This window comes from Micromys minutus (genome assembly GCF_963924665.1).
Source record: "Micromys minutus genome assembly, chromosome: 2".
In the NCBI taxonomy this organism is placed as follows: Eukaryota; Metazoa; Chordata; class Mammalia; order Rodentia; family Muridae; genus Micromys; species Micromys minutus.
Window position 1 is genome coordinate 2,017,950 of NC_137971.1, and position 25,136 is coordinate 2,043,085.

The 25,136-nt window shown below is 43.6% G+C and overlaps 1 protein-coding gene across 1 annotated transcript in view; it reads left to right on the plus strand.

The window, feature by feature from the left end:
- SHTN1 (shootin 1) overlaps positions 1-25,136 on the plus strand; it is a gene marked incomplete at its 5' end in the record, with an annotated part of 105,197 nt that overhangs the window by 55,668 nt on the left and 24,393 nt on the right. Inside the window, 6 exons of the mRNA XM_080911736.1 lie at positions 929-1,075; positions 3,495-3,648; positions 7,335-7,434; positions 12,566-12,648; positions 19,104-19,213; positions 23,086-23,139. Coding sequence (XP_080767862.1) covers positions 929-1,075; positions 3,495-3,648; positions 7,335-7,434; positions 12,566-12,648; positions 19,104-19,213; positions 23,086-23,139 — 648 coding nt within the window. The remainder of the gene's footprint in view (positions 1-928; positions 1,076-3,494; positions 3,649-7,334; positions 7,435-12,565; positions 12,649-19,103; positions 19,214-23,085; positions 23,140-25,136) is intronic.

The window sequence follows — 25,136 nt, forward strand, 5'->3', positions numbered from 1 at the left end:
TGTCCTGGGTTATATTTGCTGACATTCGTGTTACACGTCAGGTGAAGTTGTAAGTGTGCTCAGCGAGCCATCCTGCTGTGCACACCTTACATACAGTTAAGCCACGATGTCAGTATAAGATGCCTGTAAGATCCTGACAGTGAAACGCTTTGCTGGTCTGGGACTTCTAGTCTGTGAAGTAGCTCATGCTCCGAACTGTCCTCCATCCTGCTTGGTGTGGAGATGGAGAAAATAAATAACAGACAAACAGAAAACAATGGTTCTGTCAACTGTGTCGATGTGAGCAAGTTAGTGGATCCCATCTGTAAGCAACTCGATGCATCGTTTGATAAATGTTAATATTGACCCCTCTCCTTGGACCTCCTCTTGCGACGTTTCACTCCTGGGGGAAACCAACTGGTCTAAAATAGTCTGATAAAGAGCAGAGGGGGTTGTGGGTAGTCAAGAGGTTTGTCTTGCAGCTTAAGTTCCGGATCTTGTTATCTGAGCATCCGTGGGGGTCCTTGTTCTCTCTGAGCCTTGGCTTCTTCATCTGGACCGTACCTATTTAGAGATTTTAACCAGAGACAGAGTGATGTCTACCAAGTTACAGTGATTGGTGAAGGTTCCCTAGTCATATTAGAGAAGTCAGCTGAAAGTAAAACATAAAGAACCCCTGGGGTATCGCTGACACAGACACTTTTACTGTTAATGTATTTTAAGCCAGTAGGAGAACATGTAAAATCGAGGTGTAGAACTGTACTGTTTACTACACCTTGCTTGGGGTAACGACTTGGGTCTTGAAGTTCATGTGAACTCAGGGACCACATTATGGCTGCCCCAGGAGCTTCTACCTCGGGCATTTCCTTCAGTGTCTTCAAGAGCTGCCAGTGCCATTTGAGCCACATGGGCTGGGCTGATGTATATATTTTTGTAATTGACTTTATAGATGTTCATTGAACAAAACAAGCTGAAGAGACAAAGCCACCTTCTGCTGCAGAGCTCCCTTCCTGACCAGCAGCTTCTGAAAGCTTTAGAAGAAAACTCAAAACTTACCCAGCAGCTTGAAGAAGAGAGGATCCAACATCAGCAAAAGGTAACTGATTTTATTCTGCAGCTGTATACACACACACACACACACACACACACACACACACACACACACACACACACGTACACACATGTACATACACATGCATACATACATGCATTGTGTACACAATACATTACATGTACACACAGGCAGACACACCCATGTGCATTCACACACCACATACACCCACACCATATTACACATAACACGCACATACACATATGCATACATATGTAGACATGTGTGAATGTGCATGCAATCTGTACAGTCACACATTAAAATAATAGGTGCCACTGTGACCTTCTAGAGGTTCATACTTTGCCTTGCTTACTAAGTTCTAATCATCTTTAAGAAAACAATAGCTACCATGAAAATTTCATGTACTGCTGAGCTAAAGTTTATAGGCCACTGACGTGGAGTCTTTAAAATGAGGTTTGAAGAAGCAAAGGCAAGGATTGTAGCCTCCAAGTCTCTTTGCGAATGGTATGGTTTGCAGAGATGATTGAATACACATAGGAGAGTGTATTGGTCTCAGAGAGGGACATAGTGTTTTATTCTGAGAAGGAAGGAAAAAAAATGTTAGTAGTAATTGTTTTCTTAGTTACAATTTCTGACCGTGAAGACTTGTGTAGCTTAACTCTTTATTCAGTTTCCAGTCAACATGGAGAGGCAGAAGAAAGACTCATAGGAGCCACCTCAGAATTATGGCATCAATATTTATAGGTCCTTACATCAGAGCCAGCACATCTCCAGGTTTTTTTTATATCTAGCAGTGAGGTCAGGCTAGATTTCTGCTGCCTCAGTGGGAAGTGTTGGCAGATTTCCAGAAAGCCTCTGTTCCTCAAGGCCAAAGATGAAGAATTTCTTTTTCTGCCCCCTTTGTGCAGGGATCACTTCTCCAGAAAGAAAGAATGTATGAGTATGTATGATGTGTGTGCTTGTGTACATTCATGTGAACATGTGTACATGTGTGTATGCATGTACGTGTGCATGCATGCAAACATATATGTATGTGTGCATGTGTACATGTGTGTACATATGTGTTTAGCTTATGTTAAAATTTAACTTTTGGTCCTAAGAAGACAGATAGTATTTGTTGCTAACTTGGGTAGTAGATAATACATGTTCAGAGTTCAATAAATTGATCAGGACTCTAGGAATGAGCTGTTTTCTATGTTCTTGCCCGGTAAATGAGCAGAGGCCACTGTGGGAGGAGTTGTCGCCATCGCCGGTTCTGCAGGCACTATTCTGCCCTAGTCATTTATTCTGAACACTCTACTGTGTGTGGTGGAAAGTATCTCCCACCTGAGCATTATTTCCACACAGGCTCCGCGCTTCTATACAACTAACATCTGTTTCTTATAGTAAACAAACTTTCTTTGAAATGTAGAACAAATAAAAGGAAATTAAGATTACCCGAGAATCTGTGGTATATAGTACATCTGGGCAGCTCTAGGCTTTAATAGACAGTTATGATAACATGTGTACAGTTTGTGTCAGTGGAGTTATGAGATGCATGTCCTTCTTTAACCATTTGTCACTGCTGATATGTCTTCTCACCTAAGTGTGTATTGAACTGCATGGCTTTCTGTGGCTGTCTTGAGTTTTCTCAAAGTCTGTGAAATGATAATGTTGGTGGACAGTTAGGTAATTCTTAGGTTTTTAAGTTTTAGCGAGGTGTTTTTGCTTTGGCCTGAGGCACACTGCTGTTGTTGTTTGGCTGGTTTTTGTGCTAGGGATGGGATTCAGGGCCTTGGATGTACTGCGCAAGCATCTGAACACTGGGTCACAAATACTGGGGCTAGAGAGATGCCTCAGCAGGTAAGAACATTTGCTGCTCTTCCAGAGGACCTGGGTTCACTTCCCAGCACCCACACCATAGCTCAGAAGTCTGTAGCTCCAGTCCCAGGGAATCTGACGTCCTCTTCTGGCCTCCAAGGAAACTGCCCTCAGATGGTGCACATACATCATAACAGACAAACACATAAAAAAAAGATCTTTTTTTTTTTTGAAAAAAATGCCATTACTGACTAAAAGGCCTCTCCCTTCTTCCCTGTCTCTTCTCCATGGGTCCCAGGGATCTTTTAAAAACATTATCAAAATTTTTCTGTTGGAAAACAACATAGAAATGATGCATCTCCTTTAAAATAAGTTTTATATATTTTACTTTGTGATTCATGTTTTTAAAATGTCGTTTTAGTTTGTTACTGTAACTACTCAGGAAAAATAAGAAAAGAGACACTGACTTACAAGTACTAGGGTTGTCTAGACCCAGAATCTGTGTGGCTTTAAGGTGGATTAGAGTCTTCCTGTTGTGTGGTAGGTGTGTGTGTATGTGTATGATAAAAATATTCATCCTCCTCCCCTTCCCATTGACAAGGGGAAACATGGCAGCCCTATTTAAGCTGTGTAAAACTTCCAGGTCAAAGAGTTAGAGGAACGGCTGGAGAATGAAGCACTTCACAAAGAGATCCATCACCTCAGACAACAGCTGGAGCTCCTGGAAGATGACAAGAAGGAGTTGGAGCAGAAATACCAGAGCTCAGAGGAGAAGGCCCGGAACCTGAAGCATTCAGGTGAGAGCCCCAGTCAGGCTGCGCCCATCGCTCATGCCCACGGCAGTGTGTCTGCAGTTAGTTCTAAGCACTGTAGGGAAAGATAACCCAAATTTGTCTGTTTGTTTGTTTGCTTGGGTGTGCATATGTCTGCAACATGTGGACGCCAGAGATCAATGTCAGGAACCATCCACCTTGGTTTTCCTTTTTTAAAATACTCATTTTTATTTTATGTGAATGAGCTTCTGTGTACCATGTGTGTTTTATATGCACCATGTGTGTTTGGTATGCACCATGTGTGCTTGATATGCACCATGTGTGTGCCTGGTATGTACCATGTGTGTGGTGGGAACCAAACCTGAGTCCTCTGTAAAAGCAGCAACTGCTTTTAATTGCCAAGCTACCTACCCAGGCTCACATCTTGTTTTTCTTTGTTTTTTCCTTGTTGTCCTTTTATTAAGGTAAGATATCTGTAACTAGTGTCTCAGGCTCACCAGTAAGCTCAGCTTGCTGACCAGGGAGTGCCATAGATTCTCCTGTTTCCACTTTCAGAGCACTCGCGTTGCAAGCATATGCCACCATACACAGCTCTTTCCATGGGCTCTGGGGAGTCGAGGGATAGTCCTTATGCTTGCCCAGTGAGTGTCACGAAACCAAGCAGTCTCCCCAACCTGCTGACTTGCTTTTGAAAGGTCTTAATTTCTAACTATCACAGCTCTGCAAAATATCCCTCTTAACCAAGTGAGTCACAAATACTGCAACATTTAACATCCTCTCTCTTCTCTTCTCTCTCTTCCTATCTCCTTAGTCTCTCTCTCTCTCTCTCTCTCTCTCTCTCTCTCTCTCTCTCTCTCTCTCTCTCTCCCTCCCCCTCTAGTATAGAGCCCCTAGGAGCTTCCTACAGGAACCAAGGCCCATTGGTGCCATTGGCACGGAAGACCCAAACTGTCACCGTCCCCGGCCTTTAGAAGGAAAAGCTTACTAAGCGCTTAACTTTTCTCTGTTGATGTCAAAGTGCTTTTCCCAAAAGAATTAAACACTCCTTCCTTTCTTCTTAAAAGTAATACCCTCATCTTTGGTATTTGTGTCCCCTTCGTCTTTGGGGTTTAATTATGCATATGAAATATTACTTTCTATACCACACCTAACAATGAAATAGGCAGCAATATATATATTAAATGGAAAAACTTTTAAAACACCAGGGATTCTGAAATCAAGGGATTTATTCATCCAGTGCTGGAGGCTCACAAAAATGTATGAGTTGGATAACTACACAGTTATAAGTCTCTGTGAGAAGGTGGGTAATTCATGACAGGTACATTTCTCTTTATAACAGCTTCAATATTCACTTCACATATTTTCCATTTAATTTTATAATAGAATTTTGGAATCTGTGCAGAAGAACCATGTAAGCTTTGTTATTTCATTTTTGCAGCATTCAGTTCTTTTTAAATTTTCACAATAAAAAGTGATTACAATTTACTTTTTAAAAATATCCAAAATTAAGAAAGTTTCTATTCTCTTTAGTAAGTCTCAGGGTAGCCTATAGGCAAAGCCATCTCTATGGAAGCAGCATGACAGACATCTGAGGTTCTAGTTTGAACTGGTTTAGGATCTGCTGTGTTGGCAGCCAGGCCTCAAGGGGCTGGAGCTCAGGGATCAAGAGCACTCGCTGCTCCTGCAAAGGACCCTGGTTCAAACACACCACTCATATGCTGCCTCACAAACATCTAAGGGATCTGACACCTTCTGTCCTCCGAGGGCACTGGATCCACAGTGAGGACAGATAGATGTGGGCAAAACACTCATATACATCAGATAAAATAAGTAAATCTGAAAACAGAAGAAACACAGAAGAAAATAGTCTGTGCTTTTTCACTGGGGGTTTGTAGCAGTAAATATAAAACAGGTTCTATTGTTATCAGCACTGAAGTCTCACTCCGTGGATGCCACTCTAGTGTAGAGCCAAGCACTGGGTAGTATTATGGTATCCACAAGCCTCTCGAGCTTCTTCTGTCCCCGGAGCTCCACAACCTCCCCAGCATGTTGCTTTCACACACTGTCCTCCACCGCCCAGTAAAAACATGACTCCACAATCATTAACTTATCAAACAGGTTTATATGTTAACTTCTCAATCCATAATCCCTCTACATAATAAGCTTATAAGCAGTTGACAAAACTATAAATTGCCCATCTAGATAAGATAAATCAACCTATAGAAACCCTTAGAAATCATAACAACCTTATCTATCTAGAGAAGCGCTAAGAGAAACATCCACATCTGCTTCTATGTTACCTCCTCCTCAATCTCCAATTTTCCCATCTCCTCTCTCCTTACCAGAACTCTCTCTCTGCCCACTCTCTATTGTCCAGTCATGTACCACCTTGACATTGACCTACAGGCTATGGTAGCACATGGATGTTTTTCCATCTCGAGGGAGAGGGTATGAGTCTGAGCTCTCTAAAGGAAAGGAACTGATAAAAATGAATACATACATGGGATTTATTAGATTTATTCATCTGGATTACAGGCTGTGGTTCCAGATAACGTAATGAAGGCTGTTTCTCTACAGAACAGTTAAGAATCAATTAGTGGTTCAGTCTGAAAAGCTGGATGCCTCAGCACTTGAAGTCTGGTGCTGGGGTTGGGAGCATTCCCACAGAGCTTCTTCAGGCTATGTTAGAAACCTGAAGAAGTAGGTTTCAACACCAGTGCTGTGAGCCTTGGTGTCAGGGTAGATGAGCTTGCCTATGAAAGCAGGGCTAGTAGGCAAAAATCAGAGCTCCCTTCTTCCACATTCTTTTACTTGGCCTGGCTCTGGAGGGTATAGGACAGATTTAGGGTACATCTTCCCATGTCAAATAATCAGATAATCCTGATGTTGACCTTTGACCTAAACACACACACACACACACACACTAGCTGTGGAGAATATAACCTCTAGCTCCACACTGTCTGCTTAAGGATAGACAGGGAAAGTGTGTTTACTGAAGGAAGGGCGGTGTGTGGTACCCATCATGTATGAGGCTATAATATATATTTCTTTCCTTTTGTAGTGTGGAGCCAGATATTTCAACCCAGCACTTTGGGATTGTTAGGCAAGAGCCCTAAAACAGAGCTGTACCTCTGGCTCTATGATACAAACTTACATTGAGCCCTTTAATCATGAACTGGGCACAACCGAGTTCCATGTACAGGTCCGATAACAACATTGACACCCATGTTATTGTGGCTTGAAAGAATAAATGACATTTCTCACAGATATTTAGGGATGTGAATCTAGTTAAAACTCCAGTGTTTGCTGGTTTTTGAGGAAATTAAGTATAGGGGAGAAGAAGGCAATGGCTAAAATGCATTGCAAATGTCACCTTAGTAGCCCTCGGTCTGCACGCATTTAACATCTAGCATGAATTTTTTTCTCGGTGTTGTTACCTACACTCCATCAGTCTATTCAGTTGTTGCTCTCCCAGCTAGCCACATTCTCTGGCAGTCGCTTTAACAGATGAAGGGTTAGATGTTGATGAAGTTAGTGATGGACGAGATGACACAAAGTTGCAAGTCTGCAGTTTTCTCTGGAAATGTCTAAGTGGGCCTCCATCTTAGATCTGAGAGGATGGCTTTTTCTGTTACTCGTATGAACAGTGTGTCCTGGAGAGTACGAAGTCATTTATCTCAGCTCTCTCTGAATGCTTGCTCCCTGTACAGTGGACGAACTCCAGAAGCGAGTGAACCAGTCGGAGAATTCGGTGCCTCCCCCACCTCCTCCTCCTCCACCTCTCCCCCCTCCACCTCCCAACCCAATCCGGTAAGTGACATTGAGGACCTTCCCAATACCTGTGTCATTCCATGTCCTTGACCCTGCTAGTCACCATACATAGTCTGTTTTGTTTTGGTTTTTTTCTTTACTGAAACAGTTGCTGTATTCCAGACTGGTCTCGAACTCACTCTAAAGTTGAGGATGACCTAGGATGACCTTGAATCTGATCCTCTTATGTCTGCCTCCTAATACAGGGATTATAGACACCAGGCCAGCTTCTGCTGTGCAGGAAATCAAGCTCAGGGCTTCAAGTATGGCAGCCAGGTGCTCCACGCTCAGTCATATCCTCAGCTCTGTCTTCTTTGTGTTCCCAGCATAGGTTGTATCATTAGGGAGACAGAAGATGTCTTCTTGTAGATCCTTGGGTTTTAAAATCACCTTTCAAAGAATTCCTCAGGACCCACATATCCCCTTTTGGGACTTGGATTCTGTGGCAATGTTCCAAACTCCAAGAAGTAGATGTTTATCCTTCAACTCAGATACTTCGAATTTTAAAAATCCACCCCTAGCATTAGGATTTTCTTCACTGGTGGGACCAAGGAATTTTGAGCTTATCCAAATTGCTTTACTCCTTCCTCCTCATAATTTGAATTTGAAGGCTCTAGCTTATACATTTTTTAAAAGTCATAAGTTAAACCTTAAACCTCCTAATCATTATAAGCAGTGATTAATCTAAAAGTACTAAATATCCCTTATCCCAATCTTGATAGTTAAGCCTTTAGTAATACCGAAAGTAGAACCTTCCACAAGAAAAATCACTGTTGAAGATCTTGGCGAAGGAATCGTATACACAGGCCAGGATTCTCTTTTTCTGAAGCCTGGCTGGTTTTCATTACCTCCTCCTGACATACATTCTAGAGACTTTGCCTTCTTGGTGATTCTACCCACCAGCATCCAGAATTAGAGGAATCAGGCTACTTATCCTGATGGCTGCCTACCTCCTCGTGAGGTTAGTTAGGCTGCCTTCGGATAATTTATTCTTCAACAAATGGCATTTAAACTTCTGCTGGATGTTTTAGCTTTCATTAACTCATGTGATTTGTTTAATCCTTTCACACAGAGAAGCACCTTAGCTTATCCAGCTGAATAGAATGTGTAGCAGGTCCCTCCCACACGACTGTGGAAATGGGACTTTGCTTTTGAAAAAGGGTCTCATTACTTTGCCTTGCCAAGTTGGGTATGACATAATCTACTTTAAGCCATTGAAGTAGTTGAGGTTAAATAATCTTTACAAGTGATCGAGTCCAAGAGTCAATTGAAAGAATTTCAGGTATTTTAAATTCTCTCTTTCCTGGGTAGCTAAACCTGTAGGAGATATTCCAAAGGTGACATTTAAAATGGGAAAAGCGTCACTCTGATCTTTCTCTGGGGTCTAGAATTTTGAGCTGATAAGAAAGGTCACTTCTGTGAGAAGGGAGAACCATTAAAAAGCAATTACAGTCTTGCTGTCGCCCTTTGATTTTTAGCCTTAGAAATGCCGAGAGCCCCTAGAATTGAAAGTGTAATCAAAATAGCATTTTCTCTACAGAACTCTTTACTGAGAAGTGAATACAAGAATTAAGACTATAAGCCTCAACCATTGACTCTTTTGTAAGACCCTTAAAAGAAAATTTTCATTGAATAATATGAATAACTTTTAAGATAGATTTAAACAGTACGGGAGATAACTTTTCCGGAAAAAAAATTCGAAAAATAATTTCCTATCAAAGATATTTTTTGCATATGCATTGAGCTCTCAAGGTTACTAAACCCACCCATGGTTTCCAACTTAGTTCTTGAGCCATTTACTTCTTTTATCCTGACATAGATCATGGATAGAGTGAGTGGCCATGGTAGGGGTGGGGAAGGGACTCAGACCATCACTTCCTCAGTAGCTTCTGGCTTCTCTCAGTGTCTTCCAGCTCCTAAGGACAGATACCTTAGAGGAAAGAGAAAGGACAGTAGGATAGGTCCTGAAGAAGCAAGTCTCAGGGGCAGAGGGTGGAGGATAGGGTGCGTCTTTCTGCATGAACAAGCGCAGGATCTATCCATAGAAAAAGAAGCATGAGAACACTGGGGTACTTCTCAGCAATGAGGCGACTGCTTCATTAAAGCACACCATACTTGCTCAGACTAAGATGGCTGTCTACTTACTAGGCGACGTTCTCTTCTGAGACCATTACTATATATGTGGCCTCTCGTTGACTGGGTGGTGACATGAGACTCTATAGATTCATTACAGGGAACTGACTCACGTGAGTAGAGAGGGCTAAGAAGTCCCAAGACCTGTAGGGCAACTTGGCAAGCCGAGGACCTAGAACATCCGCCTCGTGTTCCTTCAAGGCTGTGTCCGAAGCCCAAAAACCTGTGGTAGAGTACTCCTCTGAAGGTTGGCAGACTTGAGATCCAGGAGGCCAGGTTCGAAAGCGGGAAAAATAGAGTGTTTCTGTTAGAAGGCAGAAGAGACTCTTTCTCATTGGCGACAAGAGCTGCCAATCTTTGTTCAGCTCAGGCTTTCAGTGATTGGGTGAGGCCGGCATCTGGGAGGGCAACATGCCCGACTCAGCCTACTAGGTTAATTGGGGGTAGGCGGGTGAGCAGAAGCTTGGGTTGTTGGTCAAGTCATTTCACCTAACGAGTGGCTCCTGTGTTGTATATTTTCTTTGTAGTGTAAGTTCTCTCTTGATAGCCTGTCACGTTTCCAGCTTTGGCTTTAACCTTATGCTAACATCTTTCTGGTCCACTTAGGTTGATGGGTGATGAAGATCACAGGTTCCTGCTTCATACATGCAAATATAGGCAAATAGTCTGGGCAGTACAGACAAATCTCTGTTTCGTTACCTCTGTACAGAATAATGCTCATGTACCCAGACATGAGGTTGTTAAGAGTGTGATATCAAATGAGACTGAGATCACTTCTGGCTCCTGAAGACCTCCCTGTCTACCCTGGCATGGGCTCACACGTAGACATTTGAATCCTCTTTGGTGGGGGGGGGGTGGGATAGAAAAACCAGTATTTTATTACTTATAACATCAGAGATAAAAATATGATATTTTAAAGTCAAAATTCTATTCAAATTAGAAAGTCTAATTTAAAAAAATAGTTCTATTTGGGATCTTAATGAGCCCACAGAAAATAAAGTGGGTGTCATCTGGCATTCAGTAGTAACACCAAGACTATGCCTACAACGCTTTTGACTGTGCTCTGTGAGGCGATCGCCCAGTGTGCCTGGTAATTTTAAGGAGAGGCAATTCAAAAGAAGATTGATTTAATATTGCCAGCTGCAGAAGTAAAAAGTAAGAAAGAAAAAATAAAAACTGAGTGAGAAATATTGGGAGCTGAGGATGTGGCCACGTGTAGCTGAGCCTGGACATGTGAGGCCCACGTTAGATTCTCAGCACTGCAACAGCACATGGGGTTCTCTTCTGAGCAGGGCTTCATCTGTGTGGTCCTTTATCCCTTTCCTCCACGCTTGTTTTGTGGTCAGCCTCTCGGGGTACCTTTCTTAGAGCTTTATTTGTCAGAATTTACCACACGGGGCATTAATAACAAAGTTGAAAAAATTAAAACACTTTCTTGTAAAATATTTTTTATTGTGTGTGCACGTGTGTGTGTGTGTGTATGCACATATGCATGTTATGGTATACAGGTGAAGGTCAGAGGGAAACTACTGGAAGTTGGTTCTACCCTTCTACCTTGGTCTCTGGTATCAAACTCAAGGGTTGGGTTTAGGAGGCAAATGCTTTTACCCCCGAAACCAGCTCACTGGCCCTTTGTAAACATTTTTTGTGAAGAAATGCTTTCATATATACAGAAATGTACAGACCTACATTCAATTTTTAAATAGTATGGAATGGGAATTTATACTGTAAACCAAGAGGCCCCTCCCTTTTTTTAAACTTTCTGAGTGACTTTTCCCTATATCCATTTTTTCCCTCAGTCTACTTTATTTTACAAGGTTCTCTTGTGTTGTCCTGTGTGGGTGGTCTGCCAGCTCTGTGCTGGCAGAGTCCTAAACTGTAGAGTCTGTGTGAAGTGTCCTGCACCCATGTCTGGCATGAACACTTGTGTCTCTGTGATGTAGCTGATCACGTAGTCACTGGCTCATGCCTACATATATCTAAGCACCGTGAAGTAATGTCAGACAGTTTCCCACAGTGGTGCTGATACCTGGCACGCCTGCCTTAGCTGGATATCTTCAATGTTTTCAGACTTGAATTTTTTTCATGGATGTGCTAAGCGAACAACATCTCTCTTTAAAAACCACATTCCCCTAATAATTAAGATAATCAAATACTTTTTTTTTTTTTTGTCTGTGTGTTGGAAAGTTGAACATCATCTTTCATGATTTATTTTCAGGTTTTTTTTTAATCCATTTTTTAAATTGGGCTGTATTCAATGTTAGATTTTTTTTCATGGGACCCTCTTATATGTTTGCTAATTTGTCTTTTTACTGTTCATAATGCATTTTAAAGGCACACAGGCTTTTAGATTTTAATGTGGTCCAGTTTGTCATAATTTACGTTTTATGTGCACTTTTAAAAGCCCAGGCTGGAGAGACAGCAATGGAGATCTGCTCTGTCCTTGGGTGCCTGGCTTACACTGTATAAGCTGGATGGTTTACCCTCCTGTTTCATAAGCAGATGTTTATTGACGGCACAGCCTGTTCTGTTGGAGCTGAATGTAGGGGCTCACAGGCTAGGTGAATACCACCGCTGGACCATATTCCCTGTCCCACACCAATATTTTGATTCAAACTCACATTGAATTTTTATATTTCCTTGTGTCTGGAAAGGACTCCCTAGGGAACCAGTATTTCTTGGATAACTAGTTCTGTATCTTACATACACATGATGAAAATTCTCCTCCCCATTTCCTTCTATAAGGCTGTTTTCACCAACGGCTGGCAGCCAGGCCCATCCCTCCCCTGATCAGGTTAGTTTTATTCGGGAAATGTGATACATTTTCCTTGTCTGCAAACCAATGAAGACTGTAATATTGACCAAAGCAGAAAGCAGCTGCTTAGGTTCTAGTTGAGAATCCATGCAAGTATAGGAGAGCTGGTTTAGAACTGTCCATTTTACCATTTGAACAGTAGGGCAGCCACTAATTTCTTTGGAATCTTCCTTTTTCCCAAAGGTCTCTCATGTCTATGATCCGGAAGCGATCTCACCCCACTGGCAGTAGCACTAAGAAAGAAAAGGCAGCTCAGCCAGAGACGGGTAAGTGTCGTATCTGTTCGGTTACCCTCAAGCGGGTGATGGAGGGCTGCTTGTCAGTAATTGATGTGTCTGCAGTTGCAAAACAACCATCAGAAGGATAGGCATTGACTTCTGCCTTACTTAGGGTTTTACTGCTCTGAGCAGACACCATGACCAAGGCAAGTTTTATAAAGGACAACATTTAATTATCATCAAGGTAGGAACATGGCAGCATCCAGGTAGGCATGGTGCAGGAGGAGCTGAGAATTCTACATCTTTAGCTGAAGGCTGCTAGCAGAATACTGGCTTCCAGGCAGCTAGGACGAGGATCTTAAAACCCACACCCAGTGACACACCTACTCAACAGAGTCATACCCACTCCAACAAGGCCATACCTTCTAATAGTGCTAGGCCAAGCATATCCAAACCATCACACCTTCCTACAGCTTTCTATCTAGAGTAGATCAAGGGAATGTTCTAAGAACTTTGCTTTCTCTGGGAATTTTCATCTGAGAGGAGGTCATCCCAAAGGAGATTTGGAGAAAGACTTCTTATCTCTATCAGGGTCAAGGAGGGGGATTGGGATCTTATCAATTTATCTTATCAGCTGTTCTCTGCTAGTCACGTGCTAGTGTAATCAGACAAGGTGTAAACAAGTGACCTTACACATAAAATTGATAGCATTTAATACTGTGGGAAGAAGGGTGTGGCTCTGAGAAACTGCAATGGTAGAATGCTAGTACCATTAGGCAGCATTCAAGTTGATTAGGAGCAAGCATAGTGGTATGTCTAAAGGTCCGAAGCAAGGAAGAGCTTCATGGATCAGAAAACCTACAGATTCTTCTGCTGCTTTGACTCAGGAGCCAGGGAAGGAGGCTGAGGTGTGCGTGGGAGCCAGGTTCCCAAAGCAGAGGTCAAGATGATGATGCTTCTCCTCAGAATAGAAGTGTGAAGTAGGAATGCAGCCAGATTCATTCTCCAAAGCAGTCACTCTGCCTGAAGCTTGGGAAGATCAAAGAATGGGGAAGGGAGGGGAAAGCGAGAAGGAAGGTGAGCAGGTAAACAGACAGGCAAGGAGGTAAGGCAGAGAAATGTCAATGCCTTAGACAAGGGGACTCAGACCAGCTAATGGCTGTTCAGATAGACAGTTAGATTCAGGAACTAGGTTGAGAGGAGCAAGTGAAGAGAAGGGCAGAGACACCAGTGGCTGGTCCAGAGTTCATACGCAGAGCTCACAAGGCTGCAGCCATGAGAGCACCTCCTGGACCAAGGTTGCTACGTACCCATTACATAGCTCTCCTGAACTTGTCAGCTGCAAATCCAGATCTGTATAAGATCTTTTTGACCCCTCCTGCTTGCCTTCTCCCATCTAGTCATTTGCACTGCATTAGCAGTGTGACTTTCTGAGGTTGTCCTAGGTGTCCTAATTGTGTCCCTCCAGGTCTTGGGACTGCCTGTGCTTTGCACAGGTTGGTCTGCATCCCAAAGTCTGCATTGCGCTGACCAATAGCCCTCTGATCTTGCTTCCTCCTTGTTCCTCATACGCCCCCTCTGGCTGGATCACTAACTCTACTGTGGTTAAACACTGGCTCCTGTGTGGCCATATTCTATGGCTTCTGTAGCCAGAGCCTCAGCAAGATGTTCGAATTCCACATCTTCTCTGTGCTTTCCCCAGGCTCCTCCTCTGCCTCTACCTCCTCATTAATATTCATAACACAAGCGGCTCATTAGCCAGTTCTTGTTTGGTTTCTGTTGCTGTGATAAACAAACAGACAAACAAAAACCCCAAACCACTGGTCAAATGCAATATAGTGGGAGAAACATGTTCATTGAGGGTGTGGTCTGTCATTGAGAGGAGTCAGGACAGGAGCTTGCCAAGGAGGAAAGCTCTGCTGGCTCATAGGCTTATACTGAAGTAGCCATTTTCTCCCCAGTCCCACTGTGTAGCTCTTCTGGTCTGGAACTCACAGAGATCCACCTGCCTCTGCCTCCCAAGTGCTGGTGTTAAAAGTGTGTTGCCACCACTTTGGCTTACAACCCAGGACCACCAGCCTTGGGAATGGTTCTAGCCACAGTGGACAGGGATGGATCAGTTAATAATCCAGACAACCCACCACAGGCTAATCTGATCTGAGTCATCAGTTGAGACTCCCTTCTCAGGCAGGGCGAGGTTGTGTCTAGTTGAAGGGAATAACTGTGTTGCTGTGGCACTTCCCAGTCCAATGCTGAAGGATTGATTGGCTCATTCCCAGCTCCTGAGTCAGTCTGTCCTCTGAGCAAGGTGTGTGAGGGTGTGTATGTGTGTGCGTGCATGTGTGTGTGTGTGTGCATGCTTGAATGCATGTGTATGTGTGTGTGCATGTGCTTGCGTGTGTGTGTGTCATGCTGGTGTGTGCATGTGCGTGGATGCAGATGTGCAGGACTATGTGTGTGCAGAGGCCAGAGGAAAACACCTGCTGCATGAGCCCTAACACTGTTGAGACAGCAGCACCTCTTATGAACGTGGAGCTAGACTTCCACTCAGCAACCTGCTTTGACCTCTTTTTTCTGTCCAGTGCAGTGCTTGTGTCACAGACATCCTCAGCCATACTTGCTTTATTATTTTTTTTAACATGGATTCTGTGGATTTGAACTCGTTTTCTCATGTGTTCCAACCTCCTGAGCTATCTCTGTAAACCTGTAGCTCCCCTTTGGGAGAGGTCATCCTCCTGTAGTCAAGAAATTTCCTTAAATTTATAATCTGCAGGTCAATTCTAAACAGACTCAAACATAATGTACCCTTTTGGGTAAATTTTTAATGTCATGATGATATACAGTGGCTTGGCTTGGATTTTAAGGCCTTTTCTTCTTGGTAATAACCAGAGATTTTCTTGAGTAACAATGTGATGGTTTCTTCCATGGGGGGTCTCCCTCCTTCCCTCCCTCCCTCCCTCCCTCTCTCTCTCTCTCTCTCTCTCTCTCTCTCTGTCTCTCTCTCCCTCCCTCCCTCCCTCCCTCCCCCCCCCTCTTCTTTTAAGATCCAACTTATTTTCCAAGTGGCTCTAAAAATTTAAGCCCCAATTAATTACATGTAGCATTCTGATCCAAAACTGACCTTGAAGCCCTGACTCTAAGAACCTTTGGTTGGTTTTGTTGTGTCCCCCCCACCCCAGTGGCAGTTCGGTAACATTAGACCTGTTTGTCCTCATTAGCCTCTTTCTCTAATCTCCAGCATCCTGCATATTTTCATTGTCCCCCTGATTACACGCCTTTGTGAGACAATTACCAACTGTGTGATTGCGGAAGGAATTACAAAACATACCACGAGCGCTCCATGGGTGATTCGTGCCAGTTTTATTAGAACCGCTTAATAGTTCAGAAGTTCATATAGATTGCTTTTTTGCCATTTCAAAAACAGGTCGGTGAGAGGAAGAAAGCTTGCGAGACTAGCTTAGAGCTGCCCTTGTATTGCGCCTGAGCAGGGAATCTGATAAGAGTGATTTCTTTCCCTTAAGACCAATTAAGCCTTTATATTTGGGAAAAAGGGGCCGAGAAATTAAAGCCGGGTTTATAATCTGTGCACAATACAGATAGTGGCACTTCTCTGAATTATCACTATGATTCTGGCAAGCAAACATAAGGAACTACTTTAAATTCCTGCTGGTAGATGCTGTCGCAGATTTGAATGGTGTGGCCCGTAATTCTCCATCTGTCTGCCTTAATTAGTTTCTGTATGGTGTGTTTAATTGGGTTGCAGTCACTCCTTGCAGAGCGCTAATCTGTTTGTAGGCGGTGTTTCCTTTGCCATGTGGCTCTTCCCAGTCTCACTCAAAATGGCAGCTTTTCTGAAGAACAAAACAAAACCAAGAGGGGGATAAAGGTGTTTTAAAATGTCTCTGAGTTCCAAGGACTAAACCACGTCCCATGTCAGGTGCTTATGTACAAGGCATGACTTTTTTTTTTTTTTTTAATCTCCTTTTGAGCAGGGTCAGGAAAGCATTGTATATACAGATATTTGGACATCAAGAGAGGCAGTGAATGAGTGAGTGAATTTCTTGTTTGCCTCCTTGAAGATATTTGTGAGCCACCAGAATTAGTTCCCACCCCCAAATTCTATTTAAGGGCACACAGTTGATCAACCCAAAGCATCAGATTTTTTTTTCTTTGTTTCCTTTTTCCAACATTTTCAGTTTGTTGGTGAGTTCTAGCTTTGGTACTTGTGTCTCCCATGTTGCACTGTGTGATGTTTGATACTGATTATCAACTTCACAAGATCTAGAATCACCCAGGAGACAAACCTCTGGGCATTCTGATGAGGAAGTTTCTGGATTAGGTTAGTGGAGATGAGAAAACCCACTCTAAATGCCCCAGCAGCCTGACTCCCCACAGTGAGAGATTTACTGTTGTATTGCACTAAAGCAAACCCTGACTTCCTTAGGTGGCTTTTCCCCACTGTTGCAAAATGAGGAGAGTAACTAAAAAGTAACTAAGACACCTGTGGAAAGGTGGCTCTTGGACCTGAATTATTTTCCACATTGAAACATTTTAATTCTTACTTTTTTCAACCCCCTCTGCGGACAGAACTGTCTTTGAAGTGAGATTATATTTATGAATGTAGCAGTGATTCAGCCATTTGGTGCTGCCAAGTTGAGGATAATAGAAACTTCTAAATTCTGGTGTTCCCTTAGGGATTCAGAGATGAAGAATGGCTACCCAGGTCCACATGATGTCTCCTCAGGAAAGAAGCCATGAGTTAGACTGGAAACTAGCACTAATTAGTTTTGGGTACACTGTGGTCCACTTCATCTAGAAGGCAGTCTATGTGGGCTTAGCCATCTCTCCCCTAAAAGTACAGACACTGTGTCTGTTTAAAGCCAGAGTTCAGAATTGATCAGACAGAGTCGGCCATGCAGCCTAGGACTCAGTGGGCACTTAGCTTCTGTGAGTTCACTAGAAGCACAGAAATGGTGACATGTTCCAAAGTAATTCCATACTCTGGTCAAGCAGAGAAAAAACAAATTGATTTTGATCAACAGGTTTAACTCATTTGTAATCCTCAGCTGTACATGCAGCAAGCAAGAAAAATCAGACACTAGAGGCTGAGGAGGTGGCTTAGTCAAGAATGCTCACTCCATAAGCATGAGGAACTGAGTTCAAATCCATTTAAAACATTGTTTCATGCCTCTAGCTCCTTTGGGGACAGAGATAGGCAGATTCCATGAGCCACTTGGCTGGCTGGCCAAAATGGCAAGCTTCGAATTCAGTGAGAGACCTGTCTCAAAGTCAGCAAGACAGAGAACAATGTAAGACACCTGGTGCCCTATTCTGACCTTCACATGTGTGCTACACAAACACACACACACACACACACACACACACACACACACACACACACACACCAGGCAATAGGTGGCTTTCTTTTATCATACATTGTAGGTAAGAACTTTACTCCTGAGTCACACCCCAACCCCTGAAAGCTGAAGTTTAAATCACATTTAATGGTTTCATTTCAGTCATTGCTAGATGCATATTTGTTATTTTTTAAAACATGGATACTTTAATTAGACTTGAGGAAAGGTTTGCTTAAATGTTTCCTATTTATGTAATTCCTAAACAAGCGTGGTATTAAAAACAGGTTTGCCTTCTTGTTGTTCATATCTTGACTGAACTTCTTTCCCATAAAGAGATCTCTTGGATGTCCTCTTTTAGATAGGCTTTAGTCCACTTTCTTTGACATATAAGATTTAATAACTCCAAAAAAAAATCTTTGGGGCAAAGATGGACGATTTGGGAAAGGTACAGTGTCGAAAGATGGCTCAGTGGGTAAGAACACTTGGCATGAAGACAGAGGATCAAATCCCCAGCAACACCTTGAAAAACAAGGCTTGGCTACACAAAGGAGGGGGAGGAGGTGGAGTCAGTGCTGGAATTTGCAGGTCACCAGCCGAGCCCCAGGTTTAGTGAGAGACCATGTCTCAAAGGAATAATGTGAAGAGAAATAAAGCATGACACCCAGTGTGCTCCTATGGTCTCTGTACATGTATACAAAGGCAATCAAACAACACAAACAGAGGTGGGAGGGAGGGAGGGTGGTGGGAGGGAGTGGGGTGGGAGGGAGGGAGGTGGGAGGGAGGGAGATGGGAAGGAGGGAGGGGGGAGAGAGAGCGCACACTGGGGAAGGCCTGGAGATATGAATATCTTAAAGTTTATTTTTGTGTTATGTTTCTCTTACATGAAACAATATTGATTTTCTATGCTACAAACTTGACTTTGATTGTTATAATGCTAAGTGTTCTGATTAGGAATTTTTCTTAATTTAAAAAATAATATTATTTGGAGAATTGCCAGAGTAGCTGTTACCCATAGTGAATTATCGGTGCTCTGCCACAGCCTGAAAAAAAATCGACTTCTATTATCACACAGCATAATGTCGCCAGCAAGAGGAATTCGCCGTTTCTTATGTCCCTGTGTGATTTCTGTGTGTGTTCTTCACACAGCTGAGGAAGTCACAGATCTGAAGAGGCAGGCAGTGGAAGAGATGATGGACAGAATTAAAAAGGGAGTTCATCTTAGACCAGTTAACCAGACAGCCAGACCCAAGGCAAAGGTATGTGCAGCTATGTACTCTACACTCAGCTGTATGTGTGCATGAGTTCATGCGTGTGCATGCATATGCATGTGTGTATATGTGTACATGTGTGTGAGTTCATGTGTGTGTACATGTGTGCATGTGTGCACGTGTATGTGTGTGCGAGTGCACGTGTATGTGTGTGCGAGTGCACGTGTATGTGTGTGTGAATGCATGTGTACATGTGTTCGTGTGTGTACAAATGCATGTGTGTGCATGCACGTGCCCAAGTGTGAGTGTATAGTTATGGGTGTTTTGCCTGCATGTATGTCTGTGAAGTACATTCATATCTGCTATCCAAGGAAGGACATCAGATTCCTTAGACTTGGAGTTAGCGGTGGTTGCCAGCTCCCATATAGGTGCTGGAAGTCAAACCCTGGTCCTCTGAAAGAGCATCCGGTACAGCAGCTGAGCATCTCTACACTCCAACCCCCCTTTAATGTGAAAGTTTGGGATCTGATGAAAACTATATCAAGACTGACTGCCAAGGTTTTCAGTTTTGTATGAGCCTGTTTTGAGAGGTCTCCGTAACCACAGGCGCCTGAGCTGGTTTGGAAGGTCACACTTGTTACTGCCTGGCATTGTCATCTCTTCCAGAGGTGTGTGGACGAACATCACCATGTCAGATGTCTTTTCTCTGTTCCCTTGTTCTCTCGTGGGTTTCTGAGTACCTGCTCTGTGTCATACTCTTGTGGGCACTGGGTGTAAGGCAGTAAGGAACACACACGTGCCTCCCTGAGGTCACAGTGTGTAAGCAGGGGACCACTTGGTAACAGTAGAAGAGATGGAACAGCAGACTCAGCCTGTTTGCCTGCATACCAGCAGTTGCCTCCCAAGTAGCACAGAGAGGGATGCATGCTGGGAGCTCACACAGGCCTCCCTCATTTCTTGTGTCTGTCTGTCTGTCACATTCAAACTGGGCCCAATAACAGTTTTCGAGATTTCTCTTGAAAGAAAAAATATCCTTTCTTTCGCCGCTCTAATGAGATGTGGGCAACCGTCTTTCCCTTCTTTGTTCAATGTGCTCTATGGCTTGTGTCTGTTTTCCTTTCAAGACTGCTCCTCTTTTGTGAGTGAGTGAGTGTGGGCATGAACGCACATCTGTGCCTTTGTATCTGTGCCGGTTCACGCAGATACATCCATGTCTGTGACGTGCATGCCCGTGTGTGTGGGGAGAGGCTGGGGAAACCTGAGGGGTTGCCCCTCAGGATGATTCTTGCCTCTCTCGATGGTCTGGAGTCGGCTGATTAGGCCAGGCTGGCTGGCTGGTGAGCCCCACGGGTTTTCTTGAGTTTCACCTCCCCGGGGCCAGAATTATAAGCATATGCCACCACACCAAACTTTCTTCAAGTGAGTTCAAATCCAGGTCCACATGCTGGCAAGACAAGTTATTTATCAGTGAAGCGGCTCCTCAGCCACCCCCCTCTAACTTTGTATTCCTGTGGGATAGCTGCTGGATAGAAGTTTTAAGGCATCTCTAAAGTTGCCACTTGGTAACAAGCAGGCAAGACAGAGAGGTGAGGTAGGAGTGTTCACTGGAGCCCGGATTCAGAAAGAAGGAAGTCTTGCCTCACTTCTAGGCAGACAGGGATTTCAGCCAACTGTGCCTCCTGGGTGAGCCAGGGATCTGGAAGCAGGGTTCTAACTAGGGGAGGGAGAGCTAGAAGGAAGATGGATAGAATAATCCTGCAACAGTTTAGGTGCTGTAAGCTGGCCAGCCCCTCTGCGTGCGACTCCACGAGGCTGGACGCCACCTTGCAAAGAAAACATTTTCCTGTTTCATTTTGTTTTTTTAATGTCACAACCATTATGGAAAGAATAAGTGGGAGCAAACTATTCCTAGGGAAAAATACAGTATCACACAATAAACCAAGTTACTTTACAGTAAAAAATGTTGAGCATGCTGTGATGGCTCGAGCCTGCAGTCACAGCACTTGGGAGGCCAGGGAAGGGGTTCCATGACTTGGAAGCCAGCCTGGGAAAGACTCTTATCACAAACAAACAAAAATATTAACAGCATCTTAACACAGCAGTTGCCCTGTGTCTACTCTCATCCTCAGGACATCCCTTCTGCTTTCTTTTTCTTGCAACAACTGGCCCTTATTTCATGTGAGCTCAAAATCTGAAAAACACCCCATCAAGGATCCATGGACAGCTGGGCTTTTCACTGACTGCCATCAGACTGTGTAGTATAGCACTCTGCCATCAGACTCAGTCAGGGCAGCACTGAGAGACCAGGCTGATAACCTCTGCTGCACATGGTCAGTGTGAGCTTGAATCGAAACTTCTTCTCCAGTACCACATATTCCAGGATATCACAGTCTGATAGTATGTGGTCCAGGCTCTAGAAGGTTGCCACAGCCAGGCCCATGCAGGTGTAAAGCAGCACTTTTGACTATGCCTGTAGGTAGGGCATTGGTCTAAAAGACATTATCATCTCAGTTTTCCTCAGAACTAACCTGTGTTGTGGACATTTATTTGCTGTCCTATTTTCCAAATCTCTTGATATTCCAGGTAGGTAGAACTGGCCTGGTTAGAATTGGTATGATAAAGCTTGTGTCTGATGATGAGAAAATTCTCTCTCCCTCTCTCTCCCTCTCCCTCCCTCTCCCTCTCCCTCTCCCTCTCTCTCTCTCTCTCTCTCTCTCTCTCTCTCTCTCTCTCTCTCTTTCTCTCTCTCTTTTTAAAGAAATCCAGGCTAGGAAGATTAAACATCCTAGCCTGGTTTTTGTCTTTATTTTTGAGAAATGAAAATGGGATCATTTAAAAAAAACAGATTTTATTATTGCATTTGCCTGTGTGTGCTCATGCATGCGTGTGTGTGCATGTGTGTGCACTTTCCTCTTAATGTGGTCTTACTGGGAAAGGCCTACCTTCTGTCGGTCAGCCTTTCTGGAACTGAGAATCCTTTGCCCAGCACCTTTTTTTCTTCTCTCAAAGTTCTCTAGCCCATCTCCCTTTGCTGCCCTAAGCCTAAGCTATGTCTAAGAACAGCTTGTTACTAAAATGCCTGGTGATTTGGAATCAAATCTTTAAAACCTAGTATTTACTAAAACTTTCTGTAGCTAGGATGATACCCACAAGGCAACATACTACTTAGAAGAAGGCAGCCGGAATCTTTTTGCTTTAGATATAAATGGAATATCCTTCTTGGTTTTTATTCAGCGGCTATCTGGTAGCATTGAAGTAACTGATGTTTTCCTCTAAATCTCAAATAAAGGAAAAAAAAATCCAAAAAACCCAACAGCAAAACTGATTCCAAAACAAAGGGTTAGTCAGGGAGGGGGCTTCTGAGGGAGGGGCTTGCTGTGCAGTCATGAGGACCTGGGTTCAATTCCCCAGCACCCAGCTGAGCATGACTACATCACAGCCCCTGTACAGGGTGGGGGAGGTTGGGAGTGGAGCAGACAGAGGAGGGTCAGGTGGCTTGCTGACTGTCAGCATCTCCAAAATTCAGCAAGCTCCAGGCTTGGTGAGAGTCCTGTCTCATAGGATCAAGGTACAGAACAATAAAGGAGGGCGTTTGCATCTTCCTCCATGCCTGCAGTACGTGTACTTGTGCACCACATGAACACATTCGCACAACCCTCCCCCCTCCACAAAGATCACCAACAACTTAGCACATAAAAATCTTTATATGGGGCCAGCAAGATCCTCAGTGTGTTAAAGAACTTGCTACCAAGCCTGGTGATTCATTCTTGGGGAAACCCCCCCACATGGTGGAAGAAAAAACTCACAGGTTGCTCTCCCCCACCACACATACTTGATTCATTTTTTTTTTAATTAAATATTTCCTATTTTAAAATCAGATCACTTAGTAATTTCTTGTTTGTTTTTCCTTTCAAATACAGCCAGACTCTCTAAAGGGCTCGGAAAGTGCGGTTGATGAACTGAAGGGAATGTTGGTAAGAGCCTCTGTCTGTTATGGGGAAGGGAAAGACTACTTTCTCCTCTGGCTTTTCATGAAGAGTTGTCTTGGGTTCTTTGCACCAGCACATGTGTCTAACACTTTGTTGTTGACCATGTTCTATAAGAGTGGCCACACACTGAGCAAGTCCTTGCTTGCTGTAAGAGTACTCTAGTCCCAACAATGTAGCAAGAAGCTCGGGGCTCTGCCTCCCGACTGAGGAAAGGGGAATTCCTGACACCTACATGTAAATCTTAGCTTACAGCCAAATATAATGGTCTAGTGTTGGGGGCTGCCGGTTCCCTTCTGTTTTTCCTCCTATGCAGCCGCGGCTGGCTGGGAACTTAAAATGCTCTTCCGGCCTTTGCCTCCCAAGGACTGGGGTATAGGTGTCCACCATTACAGCCATTAATAGGTGCTGGGGATCCATCGTGACCCAGGCCTCTAGCCTACTAGGCAAGCATGAGATCAGCCGAGCTCCGTTCTAGCTCCACGAAAGTCTTTATGTCACCAAGTTCATCCTCTCAAAGTACTTCCTGCCTGCTGGGAAACAGGTCTACTGCCCACCTCTAGCCCGGTGTCTCTTTTCCAAGTGGGAGCTGGGGCCAGTAGAATCCTTACTGACTAGCCTCTCCAACACTCTCACAGGAAGTGCTTCAAACTGAGCTCGATTTCAGACCCCATTCCAGCCTGGCCAAAGTTATTATACACGTCAACAGACACGGGATGGAGGTGCGGGAATAATCCCTCCCGTTTGTTGTTACCGTGCTAATTAAGCATTGAGTGTAGACATCTGCATAATGATGGTAAACAACATTATTTTCATCAAGAATGATTTCTAAACAGTAGAGTTCACAGAATGGCTTAATTAGTTTGCTTTAGTTTTAAGTGAGTGGGATTAGCCCCGTAGAGTGGTGTATCACTGGCTAACAGTGGTTGCCTACCTACAGAATCAAGGATTAGACAGCCCCTGACAAAGGACTTGGCTCTTACCCTACAGATCTATGATGGAAGATTTTGTCATCTAGGGCTCTGCCCCTGTGACAGCCCCTTTTGTTGCTTCTGATTTGAATGCTAATTCCTGTGGTTGAAGAAGTCCCTGGGGCCTTAGGAGAGGGAAGAGCAGCTCCAATGTCTAAGAGTCAACTGGACTCAGTTTGACTTGTTAAAAATTTGGGTTACTAAGAAAATCAGATAATATTTAATTATGCAAAAAAATATGTCAATGACAGATAGTGCTGGATGGTAGCAAGTTTAATGAATGTGGCATTATTTTGTGTGTGTGTGTGTGTGTGTGCACACGAAGGCATGCTTGTGTGCATGCATGCATGCCTGTGTGCACTGCACACATGCTAAGCTTGGGTCTGATAGCCCAGTCTGTATCTACAGAACACATATTACTACGATTTTATATTACTTCATGCAGATAAATTTGTGAAATTATTTATGATTTATAAAAACAGTTTCTAAGAGTTCTTTCATTCTTAGATCTCTGCCTTTTCTGCGACTCATGTATCAGTAGGACTAATAATTTCAGAATTAATATTTCTTTGTATTAAGTTTTTTTGGGTTTTGTTTGTTTGTTTTATTTTTGTAAGTATGGACCCCTGTGGCCCTATACCTACTCTATTTGCCAAAAGGCAACTTTCTTCTATCCTGGCAGGAGTTTGAGGGATGGCCTCGCTGTCTGGGGGCAAGAAACCATATTCATTCTTATGTGGGAGAAAGTGGGGTTCCAGTACAGTGAATTTCCAGGGCTTCCATCTAGAGTCCATATGTAAGAATTATCAAAGTCAGTTCCGAGGAAATCACACACACACACACACACACACACACACACACACACACACACACACACACCATAACCATGGCATGTGACAAAGCAGTTAAGAGCTAAAGTGAGACTCAAGCCTTACAGCAAGGTGGGAAAGGAACATTTATACAGGGAGTACAGCAGGTAGGTGTCCCGGAGTACGGAAAACAGGAGGGACTTCG